This window comes from Paramacrobiotus metropolitanus, unplaced genomic scaffold, assembly GCF_019649055.1.
Source record: "Paramacrobiotus metropolitanus isolate TYO unplaced genomic scaffold, Prichtersi_v1.0 Parri_scaffold0000012, whole genome shotgun sequence".
Classification (NCBI taxonomy): Eukaryota; Metazoa; Tardigrada; class Eutardigrada; order Parachela; family Macrobiotidae; genus Paramacrobiotus; species Paramacrobiotus metropolitanus.
The window spans coordinates 232495-247785 of record NW_026570232.1 but is presented as its reverse complement, the minus strand read 5'-3'; the positions used below and the strand labels follow the sequence as shown (position 1 = coordinate 247785).

Sequence of the window (15291 nt, the reverse complement as noted above, 5' to 3'; positions counted from 1 at the left end):
CAAGTTCGAGCGCGTTTGCTCACTTTGCTGATTTGCAGCCTGCTTGAACGAAAAGGAGAACGCCAAAAGTCATTTTTTCAAACTTTTATTTATGCTTTTTATACTGTTGCGAGTCGCTATATAAGTAACTGCCTGCAATCACTCAGTGGAAAGTATACTTGCTGTTTGATCGTTTGAGATTTAGACCTATTTCAAGATCTCGTAAATGAGATGCCCGTCGACCCCTATCGTGTACGAGCGCAAAAGCTGAAAACCAGTCGGGGAACCGCACTTTATGGCTTCACAGTGAAGGCTGGTGCTCTGGCCGTGGTGTGGACTGTAGTTTGCGGAGTCGCATTTTGGTAAATATCTCGCAACGTGTCTCTTGACACGCGGTATATGCCACTGCGGATGTTGAGGAAATTATGTCTTGTTGATAGGTATTACAAGTCGCGGGATCCCGATTATATGAACCGAGTTCAGAGAAGATTTGAGAACTTTGATATTATTGGGCTCAACTACAAGATAACGGAACTGGACCTCGTGATTCACCCCAAGATAGCCGCCCTGAAGTCTCTGGAGCAGCTGGAAGAGGAAGGCAAATTTCCGCTGGATAGCCAGAGCGTCGCGCCCCGCAAAAAGATCCCCCAAATTGCGCCGCTGACGACTTATCCGCTAGGCGACGAGATACCTGCCCCCGCTGCTTCCAAGTGATTGCTGTTGGGGTGATGCGTGTATCGGGCGGAAATGGACGAGCAGTCTGTGAAGCCGCCCCAGCGGGGAAAGGGACGCCCGGTGCGGCTGGCGTCCCCATCTCAAGAAACGCGTGAAAGTAGTGACAGTGTGGATGCGTGTCCCTTTTGTCTCTGTTCGTTGGCTGGCATGAGTGTTAAAGAGTATGGTGATCATCTGCGAAGGTAACTGACTGCTGTTTTTATTTAATCACGTTTCAGGTGTTAATCATAATGTGCAATAAAAGGGCAAAAAAGACAAGATTTTGCGTATGTAAAAAATAAGTCAAAGTCGCGGAATGCAAAATTACTGAAATTCTTTCGTATAAGTAAACATGCACACAACTGCTGTCGCAATTGCTTAGCTCTGCTACCGAGACTTCTCACACACTGTACGGTGTACACTACACACAATTCAGCTTCGTATATATTTTTCGTTGTCCTTAACAAAGAATGACTGTCTGTCCTTTAGGTGCATGACGCAACCGGTGAAGTCTTCTGCTTCCATTTCCTCAACAAAAACCACTGTAACCGAAAACTGTACAGAGCTCCCGTCAGCTAAACCTAGTTTATCCAGTGCTCTTACGGAGCTTCACATCTGTCCTTGCTGCGAAGAAGTCACTCTTCCGGCACGGGAATTGGACGCTCATCTGCAAACCTGTGGTGTGGAAATAATTGCCACTACGTCCACCGCGACTTCTTCACTAATAAATTATACACCGTCGACGCCGTCCCTTTTCTCCGCAGCGGAAATTAAATCCGTTGTTGCACCGAAAGTGCCACGAGGCCCTCCAAAACAAACCCGAATTACGCTGAAAAAGCTGCAGTATGTTTCGGTGCAAAATAAGCGTTAATTCAGTAACAACCTGCTCCAACCTACAATCCAAATTACACTCGTAATTACTAATTACGATACTATGGCAGCAGTTTTCGATGGTGCTTACATTTTGATAAACTAAGTTCTAGAAATTTTTTGGCAGGAAAATTGATGAAGAAACACAAGTGGCTTTGGCTCTTTCCGCGTCGTTGGTGCCACAAGAGCCACCTACCCGGCGACCGAAAAAAAACATCGCTCGCAGTAGAATCAAGTTTTCTCAACCCGCGCCGCTGCTTCTGGAGAGAGATTCCAGTGAATCGGATAAGATAATCGGCGATAAGGTGGCGGCTGTTGTGGCTCAAGGTGGCGGTGAAGTAGCCATAGAGCAGTCTGGTGTTTTACCCGATAGCAAAATTGCGACCGACCCTGACCCGTATAACGATGGTATCTATACTGGTAATCGTCGTTTGTGGAATCTTTCAAGAAATAAGGAGAAACAAGACACGGACCGGTTTTATGTTGCTTCTCTGGTGCCTCCCATTTCTCCTAAGAAGCCGGAAGAAGAGATTCGCATGAAACATTTATCGCAGATTCCCGGCTTCCGGCTACCTTTGGATTTCTCACAGAAAACTATTGTGGTCAGCTCTGCTCGAATTCATTATGACCTACGAATTGTTTTTGATTTCTGTGGTAAATTTGATCGTTCTTGTGCAGAACTTGATACACCACAACCCTGATCTCAACGATGAAAAAATGCCTTGCCATAATGCACAGGCAGGGATAATTGGAGAAAGCATTGTGGAACAAACGTCCTCAAGGTGACTGTAACGCTGACTTACGTACCTCCGTGTAGAAAATTAAATTATGGTACTCGTACGGTTGTATCTTGAAAACAGCAATCGTCTTATATAGAACTTTACACATCTACATATTTTGTAGGTGAGTACAGTCGGTGCTGCACACCGTGTTCTACTACAGTAGATTATCTGTTTCACAGCTTGTAGGTGATGGAATTCAAAGAAATAATAGTGGCAGGCATAAATTGCTTTTATTGATGCTTACACAATTACACTTATTAGCGAATAATTATGGAATGTGTAGTTAATCCGTGTTAATGCAAGGTCACTATTAATCATTGTATTTTATCAGTAAAAAAATATTTATATCTCGGTTACTGTTACGCCAGTGATTAAACAAAAGTGGAACTACAGTTAGAAATAAATTGTTCAAAAGTAAGAGGGTATTTCCTGTAATACTTATTCTTGTGTGTTAAATTTTAGTTTTCAGGATTCTGCTTCGTTACACCAGGCACCCATTGCACCGACAATAACTGTTGGCGAGAGATTGGCCGAAAGCGAAGAGAGTGATGATGAGGACAACCGTACACTGATCCTGTGTTCGTCGGACGATGACGTGGGTCAACTGGAAGATATTCCTGGCAGTCCAGCTGTTGAGCATAACAAGTAATGTATGCCAATAAATGCAATTATCCCAGAAAATGCGGTAATGGTTTGCCGAAATTGGCCGTTTGAAAATGTTTCTGACGATAGCTCGGCTTTATTAATCCCTAACGGCGATGAAGAAGTACGATTCGCAAGCCTTTCGGATAAGCAGTTAAACCAAAAACTTTCCAAATTCGGAATCAAACCTTTAGAGCGCGCCAAAGCTGTTGCTTTTCTGAGTGCTGTGGATGAGTCAAGAGGAAAGTCCAAGAAGCAACGCAAACGTAAAAATGCGGACGAAAATGGAAAGGACGATTCTACCTCGTCTAGTGGAAAAAGCGTTGTTGTTACTAAAGCGTCCAAAACTAGAAAAGATTCCAAACCACGCAAAACCGTTGCTGCACGCCAAAGGAAGTCTAAAAATCGCATTGTACAGTTGGTTTCTTCAGATGATGAAGATACTGTAGATGAAGAAACCGAGAGGTAACCAACTTAATGTGCACCCATTTGTTCTCTCTGATAGATTCTGTTTTGCAGTTAGCTTAGAATTTATTGCTGGAAAGATTTTTTTAAGATGTCCTAAATGTATCGGCTGATATATATTACTATGATAATTAAGAACTAATTCGTGGTTGATTCTGATTTTGCTAATTATTCACGGTAACTGTTGCTTTGATTTTGTATTGATGTAGCAAGGGATTACATATGTTGTATCTTTTACAGTGTCCCAGAATCACCGTCAAAATCTTCATCGAAGCCGGTTAAAGTTACTACTGTCGATGACGTTCACGCAGTTTTAGACGATTACATCAGGACACACACCAATCTGTACGAGCAGATTTTACAGTATCAAGTTGTGTATTTGCGGCCATTTTTGAAGAAGCTAAAAGAAGATGGATATAGTGTGAAAGCAGGACTTGCCATGGACTATTTTGATCGACATGTAAGTTATGTACCTTGTGATTTCTCGTGTCGTAATGCATGGCTTAGTTTGTAAGTCCCGCTTTGTATCCCAATCTTTTGCTCCTAATCTTTTGCTCCTTTTTTTGCAGAGCATTGCGTTTTCGCAACACAATGCGGAAAAACCAAGACCTTGGGGTGGTAGCAAAACCGCGAAAACCAAGTAACTGTGTTGGGTTTTATTTGAGTATGTGAAGTGTGCATGTTTCAATGTGCTTTGGCTGCTTTTATTCGCCGATACCCGTATAAATCGAATGCAAGCGCAGTCGTCTTTTGCCTTTAAAGTTAGTGATTCCGTCGATAGAGATATTAATTCTGACATGTTTTTATCGTTTTTACCTGAGCTGAAGTTGGTAAACATTCGTATTTTGGCGATGTTTTCGTTTACAAGTGTCTGATGAGATCGTGGTTGTTTTGATTTGGTTTCTTGCCGCTTCTGTTGATGAGTTAAGCAAAACGATCATGTTTCAGTTGTACAAAACACTATAAATGTAATGCATATCTTCTTTAAACCTGCATTTGATGACTACTCTAGCTACTCGTATTACGTAGGCGCTGCACGGTTGCAACGGGCAAGCCTAATATAACATATGGCAGACGTAGTCTGTCTATATATTATATTAGTATAGGATCCAGCGTGTAACTGAAAGGTCAGAACTCTCTAAGTGAAAGGTCAGAATGATTCTGTCTGTTCTGAGCTTTTGCGTCTGTCTATCCTCTAACGGGGAAAAGATGGAAAGTAAAGGACACTAAAGGTTAGCCTCAATCCTGTCTGTTCAGTTGCCGATTCTCTGTCGGATTCCCATTTGAGTAGTGAAGAGATGCTGTACATCAGTACATGTATCCCAAAGCTAGACGGTGGGTATTCCAACAACAATCATACACGTAGGGCAGCAGGCTTGCATTCTTATTGTTCTGCGACAGTATTAGCGGAGAACTCAACTCACTCTCCATACTATCTTCGCTCAGAAAAAAATTATTGAACTGGAACACTTAATTGCTGGTTTCCCAGGACAAGAATGCTGTGTCCACTGTCCAGGATGAACAGTGCATGTCAAAATAACGTATTGTTAGACATCAATAACGTATTGCTATACATTTCCGAAATTCTACCCTAGAAAATCCACGTTGGAACTAGACAACTCGTACGCAGATGAACGCATGGTTGCGATTTAACTGGCATCAGTGAAATGTGTATTTTCCTCTTCAGTATCCACTATCCAGTATCCACACCGAATTTCTTTTGAACGACTGCAGTGTTTTACAAAAGAAGCCCAAATAGATCGAAACTGCACCCATGTCACCGGTGTAGCCATAATGAAAGGGAACACTGGAAGCGATGGTCCGGTGGTATGGGTGCACTTTTTCGATCTATTTAGGCTTCCTTTGTAAAATACTGCAGTCGTGCAAAAGAAATTCGGTGGGACGGTAAAATTTAGCTTTTTTTTCAAACTTTTCACTGCATATTTTTATTATGTAATAATGATATAACCACCGCCTACGTATTCAATTCCTCTACGGGGGAATTGTCACGAATGTGTTTCTGAAAGCTAAGGTCACCCTAATCGCATAAGTGCGATTCCGTTTCTCCCGGACAACTCATATGGTTCATCGTTTAATTATTGAAACATCTCTACTAAATCTTGAAACCATAGTAAAAATAAAAAGTTTCAAATAAAGCAAGCTAGTTCGAAACAGTAAAACGTGAAGCACCGGCAAAACATGCGTATCACATACGAAACTGACACAAGACAATAAAATTACTTAGTACTCAAGTTTTGCTTTACGCTGTTATATATTACATAGTGTTCAATTGTAAACAAGTAACAACAATAAGAATTTCAAGAATCAACGCTTGTCTGCCAAAGAATACAGTAACTGCATCCGTAAATCTGAGTTGAACACTTTGCGGGTTCTAAAGCTGACCGGGTCGCTGAACGGCCTGTACAATCTTGCAGGAGATATAATTGTTATTCTGCAACCAAGTCCGTATAGGCAAACTGATTAATCTGACTTTACACATTAATCCGCAAACCGATGCACTCACTTTAGAGAAATGGCAACCAGTCAACTTCTCTAGGCGCAGAAGATCGGTCGTGAGGCGTTCACAGAGAAATAACTCCACGGCTTTCACAGGTACACACTGAATACTGGCGCTTTCGTGCAAATAAGAAAGGAGCCATCGTAAACCAATGCACAATCCAGTCTGAAATAGCGAAGACAGAATTAAACGATGGTTATCAGGACCTGAACGCATTGGTTATCAGGACATCGATGCATGCGTCATGCAGGCGGCTTATTGTATACCGGGACAATCGCTGTCGAATTCATTGAAAAAAAAACAAAACGTAGCGGGTCATATGTAATCAAGTAATGGTTTCGTTTAGAAAGTTAAACTCGTCCCGTTGGTTGCACGGCCGAAGCACTGCATTGCACCATATCCATGCAGTGCAACTACAATGCACCAACGTCCCGAGAATGTCAATAAAATAAAGCAGTACTAAAAATCATGCCAGGCATCTAAATGATTTTCAAATGCGCTTGACAGTAGCATTTTAAAGCGTTCGCATAGCTGCACATACCATGGCAAAGCGGTCATTTTCCTTGACAGCCACCAATAGAGCCGCTGTTAGTAATCTGTTGGCATACGCAACAGGAGGCGAATTGGTACATCCTTTCTCTGTTCCTGAGATGGTCGCTTTGTAGCATGCATATACAGCTGGAGGCGTTCTACAAAAAACATCATACAAATCGCTTCTGCACATATGCCACGCATTGGTAACGGCGATGCTAGTGAGAATGTGGCACTTATTCTTACGGTTCTCCCGATAAACAAACAAGAGGCGTCGACAGTATCTCCGAATACTTTTTCAGCTGGATACGATAGTGTTGATTGGCACCAGATGCTACAGATGTGCCCAGCAGTGCAGCCCACCATTGAGCGCGCTGGTCTCGGAGAAGACCTGAAGGTAATAAAATGCGTTAGTATGCCTACTGTACAGCGCTAAAAGCGTCTCATTCATATAAAATGAAAAACAGATTCACAAGTCTGAAATCTTGAAACAGGCACGAATCCAAGAAAAACAAATTATTCGATTTTTTCAATCTTGCTTTGTACAATTACTACTCTGTACAATTAGTACTTCAATACGTAGAGTGGACAAGAAGTAGTCCACAACTGGACGCTGCGCTTCTAACGTCCAGTAGATTAAACGGTGTATCTGCCACTATCTTATCTGTCCACTTCAAAGCGACAGTGCAGTACGGTACTTAATGATCAGTTGTACGAGCAAATGTAAAATGAAATAATGTGAAATCTGATAAAATAATGTGCACCTCCGCGATTGTCAAGAGGACTCCAGTCAACCTCTCCATAAGCCGATGATTCGATAGCCAAATCTACTCTTCCTAAGAAGTCGTCCACCAGATCGTCTCTGTTTAAGCAGTGCCCATAGTGTCATGGCATCAAAGATGTGACGAACGAAAAATGTCATAAACAAACCGTGATAAGGATTAAATTCGACAAGCATTACTATTACGTTTACAACTTACTTATTCAAATTTTGCCCCGACACCACTCTTCCATAATCATCCATAAGCGAGCGCAAAATTTCCTCTCGAAATGCTCGAGCGAAGTACGCCACGGGATCATCTTAAAGGGAAGTAATGCTTTTAATTTCTCCCATATTGAGCAATAATGCAACGCACTAAACAAAACAATAAGTATGTAAGTACGCACCAACACACTGAAGGGTTGTCAGTTTGCTGTTCCAGTCATTAAATTCGGGATTATAAGTGCGGAGAAATCTAAGAGTCATTGGATGGAATAACCAACGCCATTTCTCGGGAATGTCACCATACGTTTTGAAGCACACTCGGCGAGCACGATTAAGCGTATAACACTACAACAGAACTTAATAAAGTCTTTCCATCGGAATATGATTATAGGAAGTTGAAAAGTCATGTGCATAACTTCACTAACGAATCTAAAAATATTTAACCTGCGTTAGTATAACAGCCAAAAACCTCACCAGAAAATGCCACAACGGGCTTGGAAGAGAGCGCTTCATTTCCAGAGCAATAGCCGCGTACATCTCCACAAACATTTCAGCCGGCATGGCTTCTCCAGCTGCTTCGGCCAAGTTAACCGCGCTCAGTGCCAGATTCATTCCTCCCAAAAACCGCTCCGATTTGCTACATCCAGTGACATAAATTCGATGTAATTTGTGATATAAAAGAGCGGCATCGCGAGCAGATTTTTGAACAATCTCCAGCCTATGAGGCTTGTCCACTTTCCAAGAGAATCCTACGGTCTCCTCCAGCCAATTTCCAATCACCAAATGATGCAGCATATGCCGAAATGACTGCCAACACAGGCTCGCGAATATATCCAAGTGATCAGTGGGCAGCGGTCGACCACACGCCTCAAATGCAGTGGATATATTCTGCACGGCACTTTCACGATCGCCCTGTGAACAAAGATGTATAGGTAATCAATCAAATCATCAATATGCTAACAAATACAAATACCCTATCGACCATTTTCCCAAATATATAAAAGTAAATCAGCAGTTACAGAAGTTTTTGAGCTACGTATCAAAGAACTCCATACCTTGGCAATATCGCGATCCGCCTGTTTAGAGTAACTCCAAAACCGAACAGCCGCTTCAGTCTTCGGCTTCAACACTGGCTCGCCGTAGACGTACAGTCGTATCAGTATGCCCAACACGATACCGATGTTCAATAACCAAACAACCCATGTAGAATGCCCAATCGGTGTATCTCTTCCATCTACAGAGACACAAATGTCAAGGTGTCACACAAACTACAAACTGTAGGGTAGTCTACCAAGTGATCCAGCGGATAACGTTTCCGTCTCCATAATACGTTCAGCCGGTGAGGCAAAAATTCCAGAGCTTCCAAATAAATACTGCATTGGATTAAAGAAGAATACGGAAAACATCATGATGCACAAAAGCATTCTAGAGCGATCATGAATTCCGGTTTTCGCTGTCTTCGCACGTGGCGCTTTGCGTTTACCATTTGCAGGTTTTGCTTTCTCAGACTCCTGGAAGTTCAATACATACTCAACCAAAATGCCAAAATTTACAAAAAAAGGTCCACACGTTTTTACCTCGCCAGATGTTGCATCAATGGAAGTAGACGTCTGCGGGCTCGCAGGTTCCGAACCGCTTATGCTACTACTGTAATCCGAATAGGGAAGGAAATTTGGAGAGGCTGGGTCCTCAAGGTGATAATCAAACATCGGTGGCAAATTTTCTCCTAGAAGTTCAAATAGTCGTAAGTATACAAAATTTGTGACCATGAAAAATATGCTACAATATACCTATAACCAAAATTTCGAAAATTCATTAAGGGAGTTGAAAGTAAATTAACTTTATTCACGTCAACAAATGGAATAATGCTGCGGAAATGGCATTAGAGCGCAATTCCCCAGATTTCCCCTGGCTCAGCAACACTACTATTACAGTAACTCAATACATGGGAAAAACTACTACGAGTACCTTTATCCTGCAACTTTGCGCGCAGTATAAGATTTTCATCCCGCAATTTCTGCATAATCTCTTTCAGCTTCTGAACTTCTTTTTGTTTACTTCGAATGCGATCAGAAGCCGTCCGTAGAACAGCGGATTTATTTAACGGCTGCAAAAAAAATTAAATTGATGTTCACAAATACTGTACAGCTCTGACACAGTTCTACAATATTAACGGAAATTATCATGCAGTAAAGACTGTTTTTTTACTCGTACTTTTATTTCGGCAGCACCCAGTACACATGACAGACAATACGCCTGCGCAGATTAAACATAGAAAAACACAAATTTTTGTAAAGAAAACAGATTATTGTGTTTCAGCGATCTCCATACACTAGAATAATTACGCTGTACCGATCACATTATTAATACTGTAGATAAATTCCTAGAGTACTGCTACTGAATGCACAACTGCAGTACTTACTCGTACCTTTATTTCATCCGGGCGAGACAGTAGCTGACGCAGCTCAGCGATTCCATCGTTGATGCTTATCCGATATTTGCGTTCAATTTCGTTGTGCGATACCCGCTTTTCAACTCGTGTGGGTACCACTGCTTTCACATTTTGCGATGTCAATCTAAAAAAAGATATTCTTTCAACTCCAGGAAAATATTTCAGACAAATGATATATCTGCCAAATTGCCAATTAAAACACCTTCTGATTGGCAACTTTTCCGATGTCGATAGTCCTTCAGATGTAAGCGTAGTCAGAGATACGGGTGTCGTAGTGGCTGGCTGTATGGGAGTAGTGATGGTAACAATGGGAAGGCCAGAATTTTGACCCGAATGTGGTTGTTGTAAAACCAACTACAGACAATTATTTCTTATCATTATCGTTCGCTTCAGGAATGCATGCTGCTACCGCTTCAATGCATACATTAAAATGTGAAATCCAGAAAGATAAAACTGGGAAATATTTGAAGCCCTGTTCGCCAAGCTAGAGATAATAACACGCATTCTAAAACATATAATATGTAACAAAACTCACCGTCTGTCCTGGCTTTTGTGAAATCGCCGAAATGGGAACAGAGATCCGATTGGCCGTCTTCAAGCTAACTTGTGTTGGCTGCGCCAGTAATTTGGGCAAAAGATCTGCTGAGTCGGAGCTCGTGGAGCTTGAGCCCGGTGAATTAGGGCCAAATACAGTCACGGGGATCGGGGCTGTCACACTGTACACACTGGAAGCGGCAGATGGCACGTACGACTGCGATACGGACACGGGAAATGTTGGCGCCGTCTGCGGATACACCTGGTAGGGATAACCAGGCCGCGCGCTTGCTGGACCAGGGGGATCCCAAAATCCGTCCCGTTGGTGAGGGCTGATGATTGTGCTGGAAGGATTGAAACTGCCCAGAATCGGATCCGTGTGCAGGTTAATCGCGTTGGTGCTGTCGACATTGAAGAGATCCAAATCCACGCCCGTGCAATCGGGCACGCTATCCCCGAAGTCCGGAGCGCCCTCGTCATTAAATATCTGCATCATTTCTGAAAACAACACCAGCCCGGTTAGCAACATAATTCATAATCTAGATTTTAAAAAACTACAAAAACTTAATTTACAGTTTCGTGAGCCCTAAGGATGATTTCATCTACGGTTATCATAAAATAGGTTTTTAAAGAAAGACAATTACCAAAATTGTCAGCACGTTGTCAGTTGTGCATCAGCTGTCCCCGGACATTATTACACCAAGGGAATATATAGATATTCTGTTATGGACTTACCATCTAGAACGTCGTCGAAATAATCCATGTTTATGGAGGTTGTTGAGAACTTATTTGAGTTATCTCCAGTGGCAGTGCTCCCAGTTTAAGGCAATTCGTCTTCTAAAATCTAAACAGAACAACAATCCAGTTCCATGTGCAACCATAATCGAAATTAAATCATCAAATTACGGTTTATTCAAACTTGTCAGTGTCTGCTTGAATCTTAAGTTCTTAACTGATTCCAAAACGCGTTAATGGAAGAGAACGTTACAGTACTTACCCGTCACTTGTCAGGCTGTCATAAAAAGATAAATCTCTTCCATGATATAGTAAATACTTGGCACTTGCTGGCCAAGGGGAGCGAGAAACGGGAAGTTGGGAGGTATCAAGTACGGCTATCTGTACAGGCATGCAAATACTTCCATGAATCGTTGCACGATTCTACAGTAAAACAGTAACCAGTAGGGAACAATGGAGAAGAGTTTGTTGCTGGTTTATTTATGTTGTGTTACGGAAAGTGGAAGCCAAGAAATTTTACGGGGAAAAATGAAAAATCGATCGATTACCGTACTGCACTGCAATGTGAGATGCTGCAAGTGCACAGTGCACGCTGGTTGGTCGAGTTTCGGTGTAGGACAAAGTACAAAAATAGCGTGACATTTACGGCCATCTGCGCCGCAAGGTTATTCTATTACAAAAATTTAATATAACTATTTCAGCCCTTTGGAAAGTTTCTTCACAATTCCAATCATTTTTATATTTAAATATATCTATATAAACGTAGCAATATAACAGAGCAAAAATAAACACAATGATAACAGAATGTTGAACCCAGGGGTCGCCAATCGTTTTACAAACAAAAAATTCGTAGTGCGTACAAAGTGACGCATGCCGTCACATGGGCGGGTCTTCAATATATGTCCTTACAACGGCCGATGGCGGTCGGTTTTATACAAGCGGCAACCCATTGAAACGGCTACCAGGTGCCAGGCCGTAGAAATATTTCTTCGCTAGGATCCATCTGAACTGTTCCAAGTCGAAGTGAATGCCTGCACCAACGAGTTCGATCTCGTTGCAGCTGCTTTCTTTTACGCAGCTTTGTTTTATTTTTTAGAGCTTGTTGTTTACGAAAAATGCGTTGTGCCTGAATGGTTTTAGACTTTTAGTTAGTATTTGTTTGTCTCGGTGACGTTGCAGTTAGGAATTTTTAAATCCTTATGCACTGAGATTGGTGGAAATTCTGTTGCTGGTCCATTGTGCGTGAGATCCTGGAAGAGTGAAATACAGCCCATTGCGTGAATTTTCGCACCATCAGCAATAATGAATCCTCGCGAACCGCGGCCACGACGGCGATTCGGTTCAGTGCATCGTTCTGGCACCGAAGCAACTGCTCCTCCGGCAGACTCCGAGGTACTTCAGTTTTCTTAATAATTGTCTTGCAGTTTTGCGACTTTTGCTGGAAAATCCGAAAATGATTAGCGGCAGCAAAAGCACTCGTTCCACCGTTTTCCAGAACGAAATCTTCTTCAGCCCGCCTCCCACGGCGGATCTCGGTGGCCAAGTGGCTGGCGGTGGATGGGGAAGTCATGCGTTGCAGCCACATTCGAGAAATGTGGACGTGGACGACAGAATGCCGAACCACGCTAGTAATCCGTTCCGGTTCCCAGTGGCAGCACCGTTCCGCGAAATTCCCGACACAACGGATTATCGCCGTCGCACCGCGGTCGCCACCACTTGCGTGCAGACATCGCTGATCGGAGAACCGCATACGGCGCACTATACGGACGCTTTTGCACAGACGAACTATGGAAATCGAGGTAAATTCTCACTGTTTCTTCCGCAGTTACTTTCGATTGTGCAGTAAAACGAGCGCCAGGGACCCGAGTTTGTGATTGCGGTTGTCCGTTATCTTGTCAGTCAGCCATTTGGCGCGTTAGATCTACAAGATGCATATTGCAAGGGTATAAATCGAGGGAGCTACAGTGCACAGTGCTACATATTGTGAAAATGTGCTTATTTATTATTATTGTTGTGCTGTTATTGTTATTTTTTTATTCCTTGTCATTTTTTATTCTTTTTTATTTGTTTTATTCCTTGTTTATTGCCCCTGAAATAAGACAGCAATCTAAAGGCCTTACTGTTGCAGCTAACCAGCTATCCACCCGCGCTCTTCCGTCGGATCCTCATCCGCAGCCTAGTGCGCCGGCTGTTGAGGAGGTGTACGTTAAACGCGGGAAAGAGTACCACATTGTTGGAAATTTTGATCTGGCCACGCTCAACCGCATGCGCAGCAATGGTCTGCAGCGTATGTCATCGGTGACCAGCACCACTATTCAGCACAACGTACTGACCGTACAGGATCAGCAACCCTTCGAGAGGGTCGCCCACGGGACCCCGATGCGCGGCGCAGAAGGGAGCTTGCAGCAGTTGCACGAGTGGCTTTTGTCTCCTGTTCTGTCTGCCACGGAAAGTCCTGATCATGGGCGGTAATGTTGTTCCGCACGGAATTTACCATATTCTTAAGTTACCATTTTTTTGCTTTTAGACCGTTTTTTGTCGCGGACCGCGTGAAAAGCCTGGAGAAGCAAGCGCGACGAGAAGCAGCATTGGATCGTGATGAGAATACTTTGCAAGCCAGTTTCCACAGTGCGCGGACTTCCTTCAACCAGCCACCTTTGCGTCAGCACAAAGAAGAACGCCAGGCGCTGCGATTGGATTATCTGAGACGTTTAATTATTTGGAAACGAATTATTACTTTTTTCGTATTTATTTTCCTGTTGGATAGACTTACTGACATCTTAATGACTGCAGTTCACCCAACACATGCGTTCGATATGCCCATTTTTGAACAAATCCAGATGATACACTTGGCATTTTTGGGTTCATATTCCGCCATTGTGGTGACTGAGCTTTTTAATTCCATCAATTCCACCGCCAGGGATGCAGAAACCAGGAACTTGGCTAACATGGGAGTTCTGTTATCTGGCATCGTTCTTAGTTCCATTATCCGTGTATTTTTGATATACATCTGGTCACCCCGGATTCCACTAAGCATCTTCAACGGGCATACTAATCGTGTTCTCGTGGAGATTGAGGGAGAATTTGGAAAACCACGCCTAGCGAGAGTCCGTAAATTGTTTTGCCATTGCTGCAACTGCATGCCGGCAAGAGTGCGCAGATTGTTTTGCTGCGACTGCTTGCCGGCTGGAGCGCGCCGACTGCTTTGCGGATGCTGCTCATGTCTGACAGACTATAAAAAGCAGAAAATCAAATTTGTACTTGGATCCGGAGGAACTTTCGCAAGACCGGTGGAGCTCAAGAAAGGCGTACTGAAAGTTTCAGTTTGCAAAGAAGGTCGGGAAAATAGTGGCTTTATTAGACTGGATCAAGTGGAATATTTTGAGACCACAATTAACGACTATGGATCCAACCGTAATTTCGATATTGTTGCGACGGGTGTTAAAAATGGTCCGGTCATTGCAAAATGGGTAGTTCCACCTTATATTGCCAGTAAGTGTTTTTGCCATTCGTAATTGTCTTATTGATAGCAGGTTCGCATTCTTCCACGGCATCGTTAGTCGTTACATAGCTGATGATGTGTTTTGTTTCTCTACTGCAGGGATTAATGAAGCAGAAAGCATTGAATAGCAATTACTAACTGAATACGCTAGCGTCTATCAGTTGAAATTCAACGGGGCATTGCGGTGTCCGATCTTGGAACTTCGATGTTACGGACAACTTGAAGAGAAATGAATCTTGTTTTGTTAACAAAATTTTCAATGTGACTGGCTTGTGCTTATTCTTAACCCACTGTTTTGAGATGCTTTGGTTTCGGATTTTGGTTTGTTGTTCTCGACGTGTTCCCAGTGATTTGACTGGTGATTAATTGTCAATAAAAATACTTACTCTGGTGAGCTCGTGCGCGTGTCGGATTACAATACTTTGTTCAGCTGTAGCATGGTCTGTGTATAATAGTCCGCATTCTGGTTCGAAATCCCTAAAATCCAAGCGTGCTGGGTTGCTACGCGGTGTATGGGGTCTTTAGTATACGCTCTGTATACTGAAGTCCGTATTCTTGTTCGAACCGACAGTGTATCAGTAT

The 15291-nt window shown here is 42.8% G+C and overlaps 4 protein-coding genes across 4 annotated transcripts; 3 read left to right on the top strand and 1 right to left on the bottom strand.

The window, feature by feature from the left end:
• The first annotated feature begins 29 nt into the window (after positions 1-29).
• Positions 30-995, top strand: LOC129583929 (uncharacterized). The gene is made up of 2 exons (XM_055475983.1): positions 30-341; positions 420-995. Exons 1-2 carry the CDS (start codon positions 211-213, stop codon positions 691-693), a joined length of 405 nt encoding a protein of 134 aa, XP_055331958.1. The 5' UTR covers positions 30-210; the 3' UTR covers positions 694-995.
• LOC129583928 (uncharacterized) lies at positions 727-4418 on the top strand. The gene is made up of 8 exons (XM_055475982.1): positions 727-896; positions 1183-1536; positions 1691-2165; positions 2242-2345; positions 2808-2990; positions 3078-3452; positions 3693-3912; positions 4022-4418. Exons 1-8 carry the CDS (start codon positions 727-729, stop codon positions 4094-4096), a joined length of 1956 nt encoding a protein of 651 aa, XP_055331957.1. The 3' UTR covers positions 4097-4418.
• Positions 4419-5528: 1110 nt separating this feature from the next.
• LOC129583859 (sterol regulatory element-binding protein 1-like) lies at positions 5529-11788 on the bottom strand. The gene is made up of 17 exons (XM_055475854.1): positions 11470-11788; positions 11208-11316; positions 10474-10970; positions 10141-10292; positions 9915-10062; positions 9455-9593; positions 9064-9212; positions 8778-8997; positions 8542-8720; positions 7961-8398; positions 7669-7831; positions 7482-7581; positions 7266-7363; positions 6748-6892; positions 6512-6659; positions 5977-6135; positions 5529-5904 (listed from the first exon to the last, which is right to left on the bottom strand). The coding sequence occupies exons 2-17, from the start codon at positions 11233-11235 to the stop codon at positions 5845-5847; spliced, it is 2823 nt and encodes a 940-aa protein (XP_055331829.1). The 5' UTR covers positions 11236-11316; positions 11470-11788; the 3' UTR covers positions 5529-5844.
• Positions 11789-12159: 371 nt separating this feature from the next.
• Positions 12160-15083, top strand: LOC129584010 (uncharacterized). The gene is made up of 5 exons (XM_055476089.1): positions 12160-12599; positions 12703-13006; positions 13336-13675; positions 13735-14699; positions 14809-15083. Exons 1-5 carry the CDS (start codon positions 12510-12512, stop codon positions 14835-14837), a joined length of 1728 nt encoding a protein of 575 aa, XP_055332064.1. The 5' UTR covers positions 12160-12509; the 3' UTR covers positions 14838-15083.
• Positions 15084-15291: the final 208 nt, after the last annotated feature.

What these genes read in the sequence shown, in the direction of transcription:
- LOC129583859 (XM_055475854.1), bottom strand. Translation starts at nt 11,235, where the DNA reads ATGGATTATTTCGACGACGTTCTAGATG. An exon ending in CTCGCCCGGATGAAATAAAG is followed by an intron (nt 9,594 to 9,914) that starts GTACGAGTAAGT and finishes TTTTTTTTGCAG; the next exon opens with CCGTTAAATAAATCCGCTGT. An exon ending in AAAATGACCGCTTTGCCATG is followed by an intron (nt 6,136 to 6,511) that starts GTATGTGCAGCT and finishes TCGCTATTTCAG; the next exon opens with ACTGGATTGTGCATTGGTTT.
- LOC129584010 (XM_055476089.1), top strand. Translation starts at nt 12,510, where the DNA reads ATGAATCCTCGCGAACCGCGGCCACGACGGCGATTCGGTTCAGTGCAT. An exon ending in GACGAACTATGGAAATCGAG is followed by an intron (nt 13,007 to 13,335) that starts GTAAATTCTCAC and finishes TTACTGTTGCAG; the next exon opens with CTAACCAGCTATCCACCCGC. An exon ending in AGTTCCACCTTATATTGCCA is followed by an intron (nt 14,700 to 14,808) that starts GTAAGTGTTTTT and finishes TCTCTACTGCAG; the next exon opens with GGATTAATGAAGCAGAAAGC.
- LOC129583928 (XM_055475982.1), top strand. Translation starts at nt 727, where the DNA reads ATGGACGAGCAGTCTGTGAAGCCGCCCCAGCGGGGAAAGGGACGCCCG. An exon ending in ATTACGCTGAAAAAGCTGCA is followed by an intron (nt 1,537 to 1,690) that starts GTATGTTTCGGT and finishes ATTTTTTGGCAG; the next exon opens with GAAAATTGATGAAGAAACAC. An exon ending in GTAGATGAAGAAACCGAGAG is followed by an intron (nt 3,453 to 3,692) that starts GTAACCAACTTA and finishes TATCTTTTACAG; the next exon opens with TGTCCCAGAATCACCGTCAA.
- LOC129583929 (XM_055475983.1), top strand. Translation starts at nt 211, where the DNA reads ATGCCCGTCGACCCCTATCGTGTACGAGCGCAAAAGCTGAAAACCAGT. An exon ending in GTTTGCGGAGTCGCATTTTG is followed by an intron (nt 342 to 419) that starts GTAAATATCTCG and finishes TCTTGTTGATAG; the next exon opens with GTATTACAAGTCGCGGGATC.